This window comes from Pholcus phalangioides, unplaced genomic scaffold (assembly GCF_987345545.1).
Source record: "Pholcus phalangioides strain wild (caught in Gottingen) unplaced genomic scaffold, Ppha-v1.0 ptg000011l_1, whole genome shotgun sequence".
Lineage (NCBI taxonomy): Eukaryota > Metazoa > Arthropoda > Arachnida > Araneae > Pholcidae > Pholcus > Pholcus phalangioides.
In genome coordinates, this window is record NW_028301604.1 from 36,379,811 (window position 1) to 36,398,122 (window position 18,312).

General features: G+C 37.1%; 1 protein-coding gene across 1 annotated transcript in view; it reads right to left on the bottom strand.

The window, feature by feature from the left end:
• LOC149080388 (acetyl-coenzyme A synthetase, cytoplasmic-like) overlaps positions 1–18,312 on the bottom strand; it is a 1,034,375-nt gene that overhangs the window by 558,387 nt on the left and 457,676 nt on the right. The window contains exons 6-7 of the mRNA XM_089239527.1: positions 17,929–18,004; positions 16,466–16,562 (exon numbers count right to left, since the gene is read on the bottom strand). Of these exons, the coding sequence (XP_089095653.1) occupies positions 16,466–16,562; positions 17,929–18,004 (173 nt within the window). The remainder of the gene's footprint in view (positions 1–16,465; positions 16,563–17,928; positions 18,005–18,312) is intronic.

Below are 18,312 nucleotides of genomic sequence, written 5' to 3' on the forward strand. Positions count from 1 at the left end.
ATAACAATAAAAAAAACCAATGAAGAAAAAATTAAATTTTTCTAACTAGTGAAATTTTTTTGCTTTCCTACATGAGCATACATTAAAACTCGGTTATAATGACATTCATAAACTGACGTGATTACGCTAAAACCGAGATGTATATTTTAGAACACTTGAATGAAATGCATTGGATTCCGATTATAACGTTTTAGCAAAAAACCAATTAGTTACTTCATCCAAAAGAGTACAAATTACCACGGGGCCCAACCATCTATAATAAATTCATTAAAAAATTAGAAGTAAAAATAATCAAACATCTGAAGGAATATATTTTTATATTTGCAAATTCTCCATATCAAACTTTTGAAACATTTATTAAAAGCCGAAGTATGAACCGGGGATGAAATATGTCCCTAAGAGCTGCATTGTGTGTTTTGCTTTCATTATTCTGTCTTTTTGGTATTTATTTTTGTATCGTATATGAATGTGGCTGTGTATCTGTTGTTTTTGTAATGAAAAAAAAACCATCTAGGCCAGCGGTTCTCAACCGGTGCTCCGTGTGAACTCCCAAGGGCTCCGCGGCCCTCGAGGAAAATAAAAAAAGAACCAGTAAATTTGAAAAAAATAATTATTAATATTTTTGAATAAAAATAAATCAGTAACTTTGATGAATAAATAAAAAATAGGCCTACGGGGCTCCGCCATAGAAATTATATTCTGGAAAGGGCTCCGTGGGTCAAAAAAGATTGAGAACTGCTGATTTAGACAAAACGTTGTATGCGGGTAATATAGAAGAGTGCACTAAGACAATTTTCACACCTACCGTTCTGGTTTTCAAGCAGTTTTTAATTTACATACACGCACAAAGTCGCAACTATACAAATACAAATACAACGCCACAACAGGCAAATTGCCAAACGAGGTGGCTGACTTAAGAACATCATGGATCCCCGAGCCATTTTTTGGAGGCCCTACCTACTACTGCTATACCACACATGCACCCCCCCCCCCGCGGAACCTCCAGCGAATCGGTACATGCGGGAATGTGCGTGTACGTGTAGTGAAACCTGACGTGAAGTTTTTTGTTTCTCTGTAATGCTTGTTATGTGTAGTGCTGCCATCTGCCACCAGTTTTTCTAACTATGAGTGAAGTGTTATGATTGAATGATTTATCGTTGTAGGACTGTTGCTCTCTGTGGCGAGACTTTTTAACGGGGAGATCGGCTCGCATTTGCGCCTTGAAGTTGGGAACCACAGAAAACCAACTTCAGCCGACCACCTCGCTAGGGAGAGCGGGTCCACTGTATCGAGTGCTGAACTAGAGGGGGCGCCGAATTGCCCCTTTAACACCACTCCTTCTAACCTTTCCTTATACGGGGACGCCAAAATCTTGCTAGCTCCAGTTAAAAAAGTATCCAGCTGCGGCCCTGTATGTACCTTAAACCTTGCAACATACATACTGATGTACACGGCCACAACGACATGCGTGGTCAGCCGGGGCAAGCACGCATTTTGGCGCCCCCTTTTAATATTGAAGGAGAGATGAAGGGTTAACATTTGCGCTCCTGTCTGGCTCGGAGTTCGGGGGCATCAGTCAGTGCCGTCTTAACGCATGGGCCCACCCGAGCACGGCCCGGGTGCCTCAAGAGAAGAAAGGCCTCCCAAAAATGAGATACGATTGAAATTTTCAAGGATTTACCATGTAGGGATTTCTAAAAACCACTTGGCCCGGGGGGCCCATAATACTCTTAAGACGACCCGACAAACCAGTCACGGCCCAGACTCTGTCCCTCCAGGGATGTAAGCCTTTTACCCTTGCGGGTTGGGTCGCGCTGGGCAGCGCTTAAGACGACCCTGGCACCAGTCCCACCTGCTCCTCTCTAGTTGCGGCCCTGATACCGTATGTACAGGGTGTTAAGCGGGCCGGGGTAGCAAGTTCAGAGGGGCGGCAAATTTGAGTAATTCGTGGTCAAGAACTTTAAATTATAACGTGAATGGGGGCAGAGCAATTCGAATAGCCAGCACGTGGCGAAGCCATAAATCTGTGTCTGGAAACGGATTTAGTGTGAAGCATGTAAATAAGTTCGTATAAGGACATTACGTTCCCTTCGTGTCATCTCATCATCTGGAAAAAATCATCTGATAACTGATCGGGAGAAATGATAAACGAAGAAGTTTTTATGACGTTTTTCGTTACCACGGTTCTTCGTGTTCATCACAACGAATTTACTAATCCTCCGTTGATGGATGTTCTTAGTATTATTATATAGCGTTATACTGTATCATGTGTGATTGAATAAATTAAAAAAAAAATTACATTAAACGAAAATATATGTTCAAGTGGTTGCTAATTTTTTTGTGAGCTAATGGCCCTTTGTACCGTATTTCCTTCTCGTGCTGCCCCCCCCCCCATTTTCCCCAGGACCTTCTACCCCGGGTGGGGCACTGTTTCACTTGTTGGTCGAAAATTGAACTGCAGCTTAATCCCATTATAGCAAACTTCCAAGAGACCGGAGAAATCACTTCGTTACAACGAAATGTCCTTGTAAAGGAATTCCAGGTTGTTGCCGTTGTGCCTATGTAAACTGTTGTGGGAGGTTAGAAAAGTTTTCGTTAGAACGAGATTTTCACTGTAACGGTATTCGTTAAAACGGGGTTAGACTGTATTTGTTTTACTTCATAAATCTTCCCATGGTCTCATTGAGATATCCTGAAAATTTGGATGTACTCGGTTAAGCAGTTTTTGAGCAAAAACTACTCGAAGTACGAGAACTTAAACTGTAATCACCCATTATGTAATTATTTACACTTTAAACCGGAGGTCCTCAACCTTTTTCTAGTTGTGGGCACTGGCTGTACCCATCATCGAAAGGAGAGCACCCTTACAAGTTTGATCATACGTATGCATGAAAAATTAAGATGATTTTAATCCTCGAATGCAATTTAAACGAGGTAATTTGATTGAAACGTCGAACGAATTCTAGCAAGCAATTATTGGACAGGAGCTTCGAGAACTCCAGTTGCTTCAGGTAGCACCGTGGTGCTCGCGAGCAAAAGGTTGAAGATGCCTGCTCTAAACCATTATACTACATCTGGTCATGTAGGCCCTATGTGAACAAGAAGCCCAGGGTCACGCGAATATGGGTGGCTTTAAGATGGCCTTGGTCCCACGAACAGCTTTGCTGAGTTCGCAAAGTAGTCCCTTCCCCCTCCCCCTTCTTTCTGATGTGCACCCCAAACCCAAAACAGAAGTTCTCGAGGTGTGGGTCGCTTTTTCTGGGAATGTTCGGCATTATCGCTCGGAAGGACGTCACGACGACTTTGCATTGCCGTGAACCCCTGCAGTGCTTTGGAATGGCTCTTGCTATTCTTACGAGCAGGCCGAAGAAGCCGCGAGTGTCAAAAGTTTCAAGAACCCCTGCCAAGGACTTCCAAACGGGTATACCAGTCGGTAACCGTTTTTCAGTTTGTTTGCCTTCATCCGGATTTCTGAGAATTATAAGAAAAACCATTATCTATTTTAAGGGCAATAGACCTGTTGGGAAAAGTAATAAAATTTAGATACTGTACTTCCATTTAAGCCCAATTGACTAGCCTCCCATGCACGCCCTTGGGAAAACGAATGGTCTTTTAAAAAAAGGGACGTCGCGAAACATAAAACAAATTTCGTGGAACCTGTCAACTCGGACATCTCCTACATGGGGCAACTTTGAAAGGCACCGTCATAATCCTACAACACAGAATGTCGGCAATACCGAACGGCTTAATTTAATTGTAATGGAACCGTAGAGGTGTCCACTTCAGAAAGGTTTTGGTATCAGTAAGCCAATCTGAAGCCGCAGCTACGATTATTATTGGAACGCGTGAGGGCGCTTGCACAGTGTTGCAGTACATTACTAATCATATTTTATCCATCTCATTTCTTATTTACCAGTTCCATTAGTCAGCTGTGTCAACGAAATTTTTTTGTGCCACCATGTCTTCAGCAGATTCTGATTCGTTAATGGCTAGCGATAGTTATTCCGAAAAAAATCATAAGCGCGGTTGAAAAAAGACCAGCTTTATATGACAAAAATATGTTATTTAAATAGTTTTTTTTATAATATATGTTATTTAAATAAATTATGATGATTCCAGTCATGATATATAAAAAAACTTGTGCGATTTGGTCACGAATCGTAAAAGCATCAAAAATGGGTCAACTTGTAGGTTGTCTTTCTTCAACTTTGAATTAATTTCAAACGGCAAATATTGTTACAGAAAATTAAATTCCATTACATGAATATTTTTATTAGTATATACAGTAAAACCCCTCCTTTTTGTGAACACGGACAGGAAAAATTAAATACATGTAAAATGGGTGACCGTTAAAAAGAGGTTTGAAATTCATACTTTTATATATTATACAACTGTAAATTATTATTTGTCCGTAAAAGAGGAAGTATCCGTTAAGAGGGAGTTTTACTGCAATGCAGCTTATGATCACGAATTTGCATGCTAACTGGAGCCAACTTCAGCTTGGCGAAAATAATTTAGCCAATCCCGAGATGTCACGTGACATTAAAAAATAAAAAACCCCCGGTTGCTAACAGCAGTGTGTGTTTCACGCGAAATTCCACGGTTGCTGATAAGATCAACCGCACCAGCCGAACCGTAGTGTGCCGGCAGCCTAAGGGTGCTGATAAAAACATGTGGATACTGCGATAATTGCAAGGACTCACTACTTCGTGACAATTGTTTTAGGCGTGAAAGATACGCAATTGCAAGAGCTGTTACTGCGACTTTACAGAAGGTTATTGACTTGAGAGAAGTGTAGTGGCATGTGCCGAGCATCGGAGTATGCATCTGTTAGAGGTAAAGAATTGCATCTAGATATTATCTATAAAGGGAAAAATGTAGCCGCAAGAGAGAGAGAGAGGTACAAAAATTCCTGTTAAAAATTCTAGACCTCGATTGTGTAAATTCTGTGGAAAAATACATTCATTCAAGAAAGAACTTTGTCCAGCATGAGGTAAAGTGCCTGATGTAAGTTTAGAAATAATTTTTCTAAGCAGTTTATGATCGCTTCTACGAGAGAACACAGGTTTACATGGTCTGGATGATGATGATGATAATGAGAAACGAGTGAGCGTTGGGTGAATATTATTAAAGCCAAACAGTCTCGTGATATAAAATATCATAGGCTAGTGAATGATAAGAAAGTAAAATTTCAAAATGACAAACGAGCTTCTGTCAATATTCTTCCAAGAAAATATGCGATTGGTATAGATACCTCTCATCAGACCTTATAGATGTGGAATGGCAGTATATTAAAGCCACTAGAAGTACACAGAGAACATCAGATAAATCGAAAAAATGGTAAAAAGTTCAATGTTGAATTCGTGATAGTCGAAACTGATTATACGCAGTCATTAATTGGATATTCTGCAGCAGTACGAATGAACTTGATGGCTTGGAGATGTTGTTTACCGATGGTTTAGGTACTTTGCCGGGAACAGTTAATCTCCAAACAGATGATACTATTGTTCCCACTGATATGAATACTCCAAGAGTGCCAACAGAATGGGTAAGTAATATAGTTATGTTCGAGAAATCAAATGGTACAGTGAGACTATGTTTGATTCCCATGGAGCTCAACAAAGCTCTGAAAAGACCGTATTTTGTGATGCAAAGTCTAGAGGAAGTACTTCACCAGCTGAGTAATGCAAAGTTTTTCAGCAAAATAGATTTGAAAGATGGATACTGGCACGTACAGTTAGATGAGCCTAGTAGCATGCTAACAACTTTTCAAACTCCCTTTGGACGATACCAATGGATCAGATTGCCTTTTGGACTGGAAGTATCGTCAGAAGTGTTTCAGATGAAGATGCATAGTCTTTTGGCAATCCTCCAGGTCTTATAAACATTATTGACAACATTGTTGTATATGGAAAAGACGAGCAGGAACATGATGAAAATATGATGAAGTTCATGTGTCGATGTAAAGAGATGGGCGTGAAGCTAAATAGAGACAAATTTGAGAAAAAGTGCAATAAGATCACTTTTATGGGTCACAAGATCTCTGCTAAAGGAATTCGCCCTGATCCTGCAAAAATTAAAGCTGTGGTAGAAATGAAACAACCATTTAATGTAGATGAATTACGACGATTTTTAGGAATTTGCAATTGCAGGATAAAGTTCATACCTAGTTATGCTGATGTGGCAGAGCCACTGAGAAATCTCTTGAAACAAGATGTTCAATGGAATTCGGGTAAATCTCAAAGTGATGCTGTCAACAAATCGAAGAAGTTGATGACAGAAGCATCTACTCTGCAACTTTTTGACTCAAAAAAATCTATACAGATCGAATGTGATGCCAGCCAGTATAGTCTAGGTGCTGTACTGATGCAAGAATCTGCGACCGTCGCTTATGCAAGTCGTTCATTAAGTTCTGTAGAAAAGAACTACGCGTAAATTGAAAAAGAAATGTTAGCTGTGTCATGGAGTCTGGACAAATTCTATCATTATGTATATGGAAGGGAAGTGACTGTATTTTCTGATCATAAACCTCTTTTAAGGCAATCAAAAAGAAGCCACTCCACAGAGGTCCAAATGATAGCAAAGTATGTTATTGAAAACTCAGAAGTACGACTACGAGCTGATCTAAAAACCTGGAAAGCAAATTCCTATTCCTGATATATTCTCGAGAGCTCCAATAGAAAGTCTCTCTCAAGAAGATGAAGTTAAAGACATTGAATGTATGATTAAAGCACTACCTATAAAAGGGAAATGTTTAGAAGAGATTATTCAGCAATCCAAAGAGGATGAAGAAATGATAGCCTTGAAAAACGCTATCCGACATGAATGGCCATCGCAGAAAGATGACATTGTTCCTATTTTAAGACCATATTATGAATACAAAGATGAACTTGGAATCACTATTGGTGTCGTGGTGCGAGGAGAAAGAATTGCGATACCAAAGTTGTTGAGACAAGATCTGAAGGCGAAAAGTCATCGAGGAATCAATGTTTGCTTAAGGAGAGCACGAGAACTAGTTTTCTGTCATGTAATGTCATCGGAACTAAGACAATATATTGGAAACTGTCCAACATGTCTATCGTATATCGACAAACCTCTTCAAGATTTGATTGAATGGCATGATGTTCCAGATAGACAGTGGCAAAAGTGGGAACTGATATCTTTGTGCTAAAAGATAGGCGTTATTTGATAACTGTTAATTACTTCAGTGAATTCATTGAAGTAGATTTCTCAACAGATACCACCTCGTCAACGGGAATAAACAAATTAAAACATCATTTCTCCAGACATGGAATTCCAGAAATACTTATAACTGGTGGAGACACTCAACTTTGCCCGAAGGAATTCGAAAAGTTTTGCAAAGAATGGGACATTCTCCACAAAAAGACACGTTCATATAACAGCAAATCGAATTGGCAGGCTTAAACAACAGTGAAAATCATAAAAAACATCATGAAGAAAGCTCTAGCAGCCAAAGAAGATCCGTATTTAGGTCTGCTGAATTACAGAAATACTCCTCTGGAGAACATTGGAAAAAGTCCATCACAATTGTTAATGGGGAAAAAGACAAGGTCCATTGTCCCATCAAGTTCAAGCCGTTTCGATCCGATCATAAGAGATTATAATGGATTCAAAAGGAGAAACGATCAGAGATATTGAATTTCAGAAAATGAAAAACGTCAAGAACTACAACCTCCAGTGAAAGTAGTAGAAATAGTGTACATGGGTCCAGCAAACCAGGGTTGCTCGTGGAAGAAAGCTACTGTGACTAAAGTTTTAACACTAAGAAGAGTAGAGGAAAAAACAGGAGGAGGAAAATATACAAGGAATCGAATGTTTCTTCGAAAGCAAAATAATCCAACCAGTGCTGAAGAGAGTGAGAAATATCGCACTAGATATGGCAGAGAGATAAAGAAACCGACAGACTTGAATATAATTAAGGACTATCATTTAAGTTGCATAACATCTGTGTTAGTAATAATTGTAGGTTATTCTTTTTGTAGGTTTTTTTTAATATTAATTATTATATTTTAAGTATGTTTGGCGCCGTGGCCACTAGATTGGGCCTCACCGATCGACATACAGTGTAAAGGATCGCCTCCCCTCAACACATTAATCACCCTGGATCTGCATGGGCGTAGCTAGGTTTCGGTCAGTGGGGGAGTGAAATTCGGAAAGGCACCATTTTTTTTGCTTCTGTTTTAGGGTGAGAACATAATGCGTCCGTATTTCCGATTCTGGAAACCCGGGTCGTCTCCGATTGGTTAAAAACCCGAATTTCAGCTTTTTGTATCTTTTAAAAGCTGGCGACTAACGGGAAAAATTGCTTGATTTTTCCGATTCCGGCAATCGGTAGCGATCGTGCCAATCGAAATAAGTAAAAGCTCCGTTCATTTTCATAGCGTGTCGCCGCTTTACGCAAACCGGTTGTGAAAAGGAGAGAATATTAACCGGAAAGAACGATTAAACATTCCGCGCTTGTTGGACTTGATATTTGAAGTAGATTGCGAACGATATAGAAGATACTAATTTATTGATTAAAAATAAAATATTTTTTGTGTCAATTTTCTTTTGAAAACTCAAACTTGGTACTCTTCTAAATTTGAAAATATTGAAAGAATCGTTCGACATATCAGTTAGTAGTTAGGAAAAAAAATATTCAACACCTGTTTTTTTTTTTTTTTTTGTTTGGTGAAAGAGAACTTAATCAAAAAATGTTTATAGTTATATAAAATAATTATATCGGGCCTATATGTGGTTTTTCCAAAGGTAATAAATACCCGTCAAAGGTAAATACCATACCAACCCTACAGTTGACATGCATCCATTTCGTGATCTGAAGAGATTTAGAATCCTCCAAATCCATCCAACAGATTAATTATTAATTATAAATATATTTATTAACGAATTAAAAAATTGTTTATATTAACTTTATTATTATTTATTTAACTGAAGTTCTTCCCGTGCCGAGTTTACTGAGCCCAGAGTAGATGAGAAAAATAATAAATTCGAGATCTCTCCCCCCCCCCCCAATACTTTATGGCTGGGGTGGCCAACAGCTGGCCCATGGGCTCCCGACAAGATAAAATTAATATCAATAATTTACAAGGTGTTAAATCAAATTAGTGATCAGTATTCGAGCTATTTTTGTTCAACAGCGGAAAACTACTTACATTCATTATTGTTAATGACGAGAATAATTTACTATGTTATTACCAAGGCCCGGATGATGTTGCTGATTAAATTAATTACTTTTCAATCGATTAATTTATTTTAATTTTTTAATTAATTTAAAATCAAAGTAAATTATATTTTATATTTTGTTTACTTACACAAATACAAACATGAAAAACGCAACTAAGAAATCACCAAAAATGTGGTTGGAAAAAAATTTAGATTAAAGCATACACAAAATAATAGGAAAAAATAAAATAAAAATATATATTATTTCTCTCTCTCCAAAGGTAATCCAAGATATGAAAGTACAGAAAAACTTCATGCTTCCATGCAAGCGCTTTCATCGTGCTACACTCTTATCGTAAGCACATATCACATATATACTACTACTACTCAATCGTATACATGTACTTCCAAGACATTTCCCTTATAGAATTTCTAAAAAATTGGTGCAAGCCGGAAAGTTCTTTCTTATGTTATGCGTGCCCTTAACGTGTCTATGATATTATAATTACGCGTGATTTGTGTTCGAGAAGTTTTGCCATCTGTTTTGCATATTACAAGTAAAACTGGCAGATGCATGAAGTTTCCTGTTATGCGTATACCACGTTGAAAGCCTGCCTGCTGTCTGCGGGAAAACATTTCAAATGAAAGAGGGGTAGCATTCGTACCTCTAAGTTGGAAAACTGAAAAAAAAAACTCATTCCAGTCAACCACCACCACTGTGCCGCTCGTATGGTTCAAACCTGGATCATCGCGTATGAGTCCATCAGGATGCCCAAACGATCCCACAGTGCTATCACATGCTACTACATCGCAAACGTACAAACAAAGGGTGCCTTGAATCCAAAAAGGTTCGGAAACCACTGTTTAGGAATTTCAAGCGAATTAATGTGTCCATAATGTATTTAACCCTTCGACAGTTACGCATATTCAGATAAATCCTTTGAAAATAGGCAAAGACTGTTCAGCAAAGACGATGCTTTCCCCCATTCTCACCAGCAGGTAGCCGGATTTTCGATGATTGGGGATCCTCCTATCGCAACAATACCTTAACAACTGAATAGACCTATTGTAGGTTAGCCACAATGGCCTCACTGAGTGTTTAAATGTTTATGAATCCTAGGAAATCGGTTTTCCCTGATTTTTTGGAGAAAAATGAGAAATTATCATTTTCACCAATTTCTTTCTATTTTTTGGATTCATGCAAAAAGATCATTATTTTAATTGAAAGATAATCATAAATAATTATTATTACATGAAAATCTCGAGCGTCAACGTTTTTCATTCACAGCAGAGTATTCGATTGAAAATAATGAAAACTTCGAGAATTCCAATAAATTCTATAAATTTTCACTTCTGAAAAACGCATTTAATGTTTACTTATTTTCTTAATGAAGTAATGGTAAAAAAATTAATAAAGAAATCACAGAACGTAAGTGGAAACGTACGAACAATTTTAATCATTTTTTTTAATTCTTTGACGAAAGTTATGTGTGTCTTACTTGATGCTTCGACGACTGTATTTGTCCACGAAAACTTTTCTTTTTTCCTTTCTAGATGTGGCTTATACATCCTTTCCGGAGTTTACGGTGATTGAATCGAAAGTTTCGTGAATACTCAACATAAAATCAATTTCTATTGTATGACACACATTGTGGACATTCAATGTTTACTGGATAAATAAATGTCAGTCTATTAATTTATCTGTTGGTATTCAGTATGCGATGATACGAATATTCATATATGTACGCTATATTTCAAAACATTTTACTGAAGTTTTAAAAAATATATATTAATAATTAGCAGTTGATTATAGTTACCATACAAATGAAATACTTTTTTCGTGGATAATTTTATCTTCGACAAAGTTTCGTGGAGTGTTTGTCTTAAGCTGCCCCAATTATTTTCAATATGCAAGTTAGTTTTCATCAACTCTTCATACTAGGAGTCCTGTAAGCAGGGCCGGAACTGGAGGGGTGCATGAGTGAGCTGCCCGGGTGGCAAAATTTAGGAGGAGGCAGTTTTAGGTGGTAATAAAGAGCACCTTTTTAAAAAAAGTATATCGAATTTTAAAGTTGTGGTGGTGGCAAAATAATGTTGGCTCCGGGCGGCAAACATTCTAGTTACGGTCCTGTCTGTAAGTACTAGTTCTGCCCTTATCTCATCAACCGTCCGTCAATTTAAAAAACTCTCAGCAGGCGTTCAAAAATTCTCCTGTACCAGTTTTGAGAGTGAAAATACAGTGTGTAGCAAAATAATAAAACCTTAAATTTTTCAATTTCAATTAGAAAGTTGTTGCCCTGTCTCTCCCGATGCCAACAAAAAAATTCCATGGTTTCTAAAAGCTATATTTACAGAGATATTCGAATTCGAAAAAAGGAGGAAATTTGGGAAAAGAACAGCGTTAAATGCGGGAAAACAGTTTTACACGCATTTAACGCTGTTCTTCCCCAAATTGCCTTCGTTTTTCGAATTTAAATATCTCTGTGAATATAGCACTTGGAAACTTGGAATTTTTTTGTGGATTGTTCGTGTCGGACCAACACGCTTTGATTTTGGTGCCACATTATTTTGTTGAATATATTCTGTAACAAAGTCATTGATCTACGTTACAATGTTTTCAATAACTGGTTCATAAAAAAAAAGGTTTAACTATGTAGATGAAAAGTCAGTTGTGATTGAACTTTGCGGGAAAGTTGTTAGCTCTCTGATTGGGCTGTAAATACGAGTAAATTGATGTTCTGTAAATAAATCTGTGTTTGTCCGTCGAACCGCTTCTTGTTTTGCAATTTCGAAGTCTTGTGAAAAATTATCCGGAACAATACGTACTCGTTTGTATGTATCGTTTTTGTTCTTTATCTTTTGTTTAATAAATGGGCTTTATGAATAAGTAACGTTTGTTTTGTTTCTGAACCTTTATTTGCCGGAGCTGGCATTATCCTCAGTTTATGGACATGAGTGTAGTTGAATGAATTTGAAACGTTGTATAGTGGGACCTGTATGCCTGGGGTCCCACTAAAATGGCGTACTAGAGGGGTGGTGGAATTTTCATTACAACTCGACTGCACTATAGTCCGTTTCAGGTTAACTTTGCAGTGAAGGGAAAGCTACGAGGGAACCGTATCACTAGTTGCTATGGGAACGAAAGCCTCTTAATCAATGTATCGGTGCGCGGCCTTCGTAAGTTATGGCCGATTCTCGCCAATCTCACTGAGAAAAATCTTTTTGTACGTGTAACGTAATGAGTGTAAAAAAATTGCACGGTATATAAATTAGTAATAATTATATAATTTAAAAACCCACTGCCGATATTTTCAGAAATTAAAGTGAGGTTTTTGAAGTCATTTTTTCTTGTTTTTTTTATTAGAAAGTGTTTTAAAATTTAGAAAAATAATTATCTTACATCAGCGTGTCACTTACTCTTCATTGATGTGCCGTAAGTAACACTAAAAAAATTTCGAAAAACATAGTAATATTTTTCTGCAATACTTCCCTTCCCTTAGCTGAAATTTATTTGTAAAAAAAATTCTGAACAATAATATGAAAGCAACGTATAACGAATAACTTGCACGTTAAATAAAATTTTTGAAGCCAATCAAAAAAAAATTAAGAAGCAGATTAATTCTGTTTTCTCACGTGAAAATGCAGGAATAGCACCAAATAATAATAATAATGCGGAAAAGTTTAGAATTTTTTTACTCACTTTTCTTTTTCCGTCGTTCATCCCCCTCCCCGAACGGTATACGTCGATGACACTTGTTTCCACGACAGTTTTAGTCTTTTGTTACGGTTGATGTGCCGCTCATGGGGTTATTACGGATGATTCTTATCGTTTTGTTTATAGCGAGAGTATTCAAAAACCAAAAATATAGTATTCAGGAATGGAAGAGCCAGAGAACGTTTTAGCGTGAAAAGAGAGATATAACTGCCACATGTAAAAGATGAAAGCCTTACCCACTGTGGCCACCCCTCCCTCACTTATTTTATCTGAAGAGAAACTAAAGGCAAGGGGCGCATCTCTAGAGAAACAGGTAGCCCTGCTTGGTGGAACATGGCGTTCGTGTGAGTAAAGACGCGTCTCGTGTCAACACTCTCCGTGATCGGCAATAGGGGATTCAGCAACCACTACTCTCCCAAGAAGATGGCAAAAAATAAATAATTAAAAAAAAGGAGCACCTAAAATCGAAACTTCTGCACCCATAAAGGGCCTCTCACAACGGTATCCACGCTCTCTTGGAAAGAGAAACACTTCCTGTTATCTATAAGTGAATATCTGAATTCACTGAAGCCTATTTTCGGGAGAAAAAAAAAACTGATTGAATATTCGTATTGATGTAAGCCTATAACTGCATGTAAAACCGAATAAAAAATTGTATCGTTATGGAAAATTCAACCGAATAGTGCGATATAAAATATGTATGTATATTCAGTATACAATTGGGTGTAACGAAAAAATCACGACAGTGATATTGGTGGAGAATTTTTCTAGGATATCGCACCAGAATGTTGTTACCGTTGCTATGGATTTTCGATAATGGTAACAATATTTTTTCTAATTTAAAAATTTTAAACGAATAAACATCGGTTCGAAACGATATTTTTTCAGTATTTTTTTCAAAACCATAGAAAAAATTGAAATATTCTGCGTAAAGGATCACCGTAAACCTCCAATTTATGGGAACTATATTTTGTGACGGAGGAATACTCTCTCCACCTTTCTCTCCACTGCAAAGTTAACCTGAAACGAACTATAGGAACCGCAATTTACACATTTTAGAACCACTGATATCTAAATATATATTTGTTTATGTAAAAAAAACTTCGTTACATTAATGTATAACAAAAGACTCTATATTGGACAGGAGCAGCTCGCTAACAGGGTGTCAGTCCGGGGGCCAAAGACGATTCTCTTATTATTTTTTGTTTTGCACATTGCAAATTAACTATAGAAGGGCACATGAAAAGTTTAGTCTGAGGCTCTGCTGTGGGAGGCCATAGGGAGGAAGGATATGAGAACAACTTTGAAGTTTGCATTTTTGTCTGGTGAAAAGCAGACAGAATTCAGACTTGCTACGTATCATCTTTATTTTTAGAGAAAAAGATTCAGCAAAAGTCGCTGTTGACGAAATATGTCTCTGTGAATCGAACCCATCATATCGACGGTCTTACTTTCTGGGATGAACGCTGCTCGATGTATTAAACCCTCGTTGGGATCCTTTGACGTAGGGTCCACTTCACTCATTTTTCTGGCAGTGTCTTCATTACCGTGGTTCAAGAGTTTTCTATAATAGCCCGGTAAGGCTACATATATGAGGCGGTGATTCAGAGATACATTCATCTGCGGGAAACATGAAATGCATAAATAAGTTCACAGGTGCGACTTTATCTCTCTATCTAGAAAAGTCCCATCACCTTTCACGATCTTAGCTTTCATATGAATCAGCATTTGAGAGAGATCCACGTACTCATCGCCGCCTCCACCAATGTTGAATTCTAGAGGACCTCCATCGGAGACGTTTGAAAGCGGGTAATAGGTAACCCATTCTCCTCTTTCTATGGTAGTCTGATTTCCAGGTAGAGTGAAAAGGTTGAAATCAGATTTTGCCAGTTGAGGAGAATCCTTCAACAGAAAAGTCATCACAGATCGAAAATATCGTTTGTTTGTACGTTGGTTAGTTTAGCTAGAATGACACGCTTCACCTTCTTATGTTTTCTTTTATTCCCAGCTCCAAACATGGATCGAGTTTTGGCCGCTGTTTTCTCTGTCAGTATCTTTCCAACTTCACTCATACTTCTTTTAGCTGCTTTTTTTTTAACGTTCTCACCTTTCAATACGTCATCAACTATATCAACAACAGAGCGTAAAATCTGCTTGCCAAAAGTTTTTCAGAAAAAGCATGGCTACTTTAAAGATACTTCCGAATATACCTAGTCCATATCCTCTCTTCATTACAACGCCCAAATAATACGGCAGTCCTTTTCCTGCTTGTTGGACATAGTAGTCTTCAAACTGTTTAGAACAACAATGGTATGGAACCCTCATCTTTCGTATCTAATCCCTAAATGACAATGAGTCACTTAGACCATGTTTTTATAACAGCTGTCTCATGCGGAAGTGAAGAACCAGAATCGTTTTTCCTCTACTGAAAGGTATGGGATTTCCCGCACTGTCCCGTATTTCTATCTCTATAGTCAGGAATTCTTTTCGACTTATAGGGAGATAGTGTGGTCTATCATAATAAGAACTCATAACCTCGTTATCTTTTCCTTTAACGCGAACGACTCTCACTGATGGAGCTTGCACATTCCTATAACCTGAGACTGCATAATATCTGAATAATACGTACAAAACTGGAAAAAACGTTTGTGTCAGCAACGTAAGGATTTTCGGTAGTTTCTTCAATGAGCAAGGGTTCAAATCCCAGTAGCTCAGCAATGCCTGTGTATAAAAGAAGTTTAGCACCATCTCTCTTAGTGTTATTTTCACTTTCCTGGTGTTTTCATTGTAAGTGAACAATATTTTGTTTGCAAGATATACAGAAAACTGGATGTTGTGAAGATATTATTTGAGATATTGATTTTTTGAGGAAGGAAAAACTCATCTCCGTCTCTACCGGGAGTCGAACCCGGATTCGACTCCCGGTAGAGGCAAAGATGAGTTTTTCCCTTCCTCAAAAAAATCAACATCTCAAATAATAAATATCTTCACAACATCCAGTTTTCTGTATATCTTGCATTAACAAGTGAAGAGCGACAGCATGTCATAAATATTTTGTTTCGTAATGCAGGTATCTTCATGTCGTTCAAGAGATCAGGAACAAAAATGTGCCTGCTCAAAAAACCTGAGACGAAGAGCTGAAATAACACTCAATTTTGAAGTTATGTATTTCTAATCTCTTGCACTTCGAAAACATCAGCTAGAACATAGTTTCCTAAGCTCTTCGTTTAATCTCCCCTTCTTCACAAATTTTTTATTCTCATTGCGCTCCGACTCAGACCAACCCACAAGATCCTATTACAAACCCAAAGCTTCTACCGCCCCTTGGATCCGTCCATCGTCCCCACGGAGCGATATTCTCACTTTGAGAAGCACTGAACTAAAAGAACATACTGTTAAGACTGCTTCAAGAGTTTCGAGGTACAAATAATTTCCCCCTGTCCCGTAAAAAACTCAGTAAAATAAGTGCTTTCTAAAGCACTCAGTTCACAACTGCTGTCATAAATGCAATTTCGTTTCAAAAATACGCATGAATTGAAAATACTATAGAGAGATAAACTTCATCACCTCAGAACTTGGAATAACTTTCCTGCATTCTGAAACGGGCTTCTCTCTATCTGATCCAAGGTGGCGCACAACAATTGTTGCCACGAGTTTACAGCCTCTAAATGTGAGCAAAATAAATTAGGCCAAAAAATTAGTCATCAGAAATTCTCAAAACATATAATTGAAAGTAGCTTCCCGTTAGCCTTAGAAAGTTAAATTTTATATCCTACAGCTGATTCAGAATCTCACCACAGAGACCAACCGTCCTACAACGGTACAAATATTCAATCATTACACTTCACACAAAATTTGAAATAAAGGTACCAGCACAACAGAAATTCACACACAACACTATACAGGGTGTCCTGTAAGTCTTAATTCGGTCTTTATCTCATAAATCATTCATCGTAGGGATATGGCTCTATTTTTAAAAATGGTCAAAACGTGTTCAAAAACCACTTTGTACCAGTTTCGAGAATGGAATGAAGTGAATACAATGTGTCATAGAATAAAATATCGTAATTTTTAAATGGTCCCCCCGTTCTCTAACTTCTGATTGAAAAGTTGTTGCACTGTCTTTCCTCCGGCCAACCATAAAAATTTCCATGATTTAAAGTGCAACACTAGTGAGATATAAAGTGCAGCTTGGCAGCACTAGCTGGCATATTTGAGTTCAAAAATCTGAGAAAAATAGGGAAAGAACAGCATAAACTAACGGACAAGCTCATTATACAGGACACCCTGAAAATGCACTCAGACTATTAAGTACATGCACTGACACTTCTGGTACAACTTAATCGGCAGTAAATTGCCCATGGTGGTGCTCGGTTTGACAGAAAGAAGCTAATTCAGAGAGGCCTATGTTTTATTTTCACTTTCATTCCTAATTTGTTTTATGAACATATTTACTACAAGATAATGCCTAATGTTTAATCAGTAGCTAATATTATAAAATTCTCGAAGAAAGTAAAACTAAGTTTTAGAAGTACAAAAAATTTAATTTATTCAATTCCTTGTAATATATTTTAGTTTTGTGTGGAAGTTTTAAACGGCTGATATGAAGTAGTGGCGTATAAAAAGTCTCGGAGCGGCTGTCAACCAAAACTTCTTTAACCAGTAGCTTATCTACCACCAATTACTGTTACTACTACTTCCAATGTCATTCACTACTTTATGAATACTTTGTATATTTATACATTTGTATTCTGCGTAATTTTTATTACTTTATTTGTATTTCGTGTATTTTTTTGTTATTTTAATCGTATTCTATGCCAATATTCATTATTTAAGTGCAAGCTGTGATTGGGTGTGTCTTTTGCTTCAAGTTTTTTTTTTAAATAAAAAGAAATAAAAAAAATATATTGATCTCACACACCACACCTTTACTAACTCATCAAATATATACTACTAATTTAACTAATATTACTAAACTAACTTTAATGCGCTAATTCAATACTATATATTTACTATTTATCAATATTTACCTTTCATCACAAATAGCAAGAGCTCTGTCAACAATTTCTTTTAGATTTATAAGCTTCGTGCCCCTCCATCCACCATCTATAAGACAGAGAATTTATTGTGAGGCCATGAGCCTGTTTTAATTTGGTGGCATTGAATGTATAACAAACATCAAGGGGAGTGGGACAATACATCAATTCGAGAAAAAAATGATTGGATTTCATTTTGAATTAAATACATTTGTAACAAGAAGCATTGAAAATGCATGAAATAAAAACATTAATAATACATTAAATTAAAACATTGAAAAATTTATTGAATAAATTAAATTGAATTAATTAAAATCATTAAAAAGCAAATTGAATGAAATCATTGAAAAACTAAAATTACACAAAATGTAAGTTGAG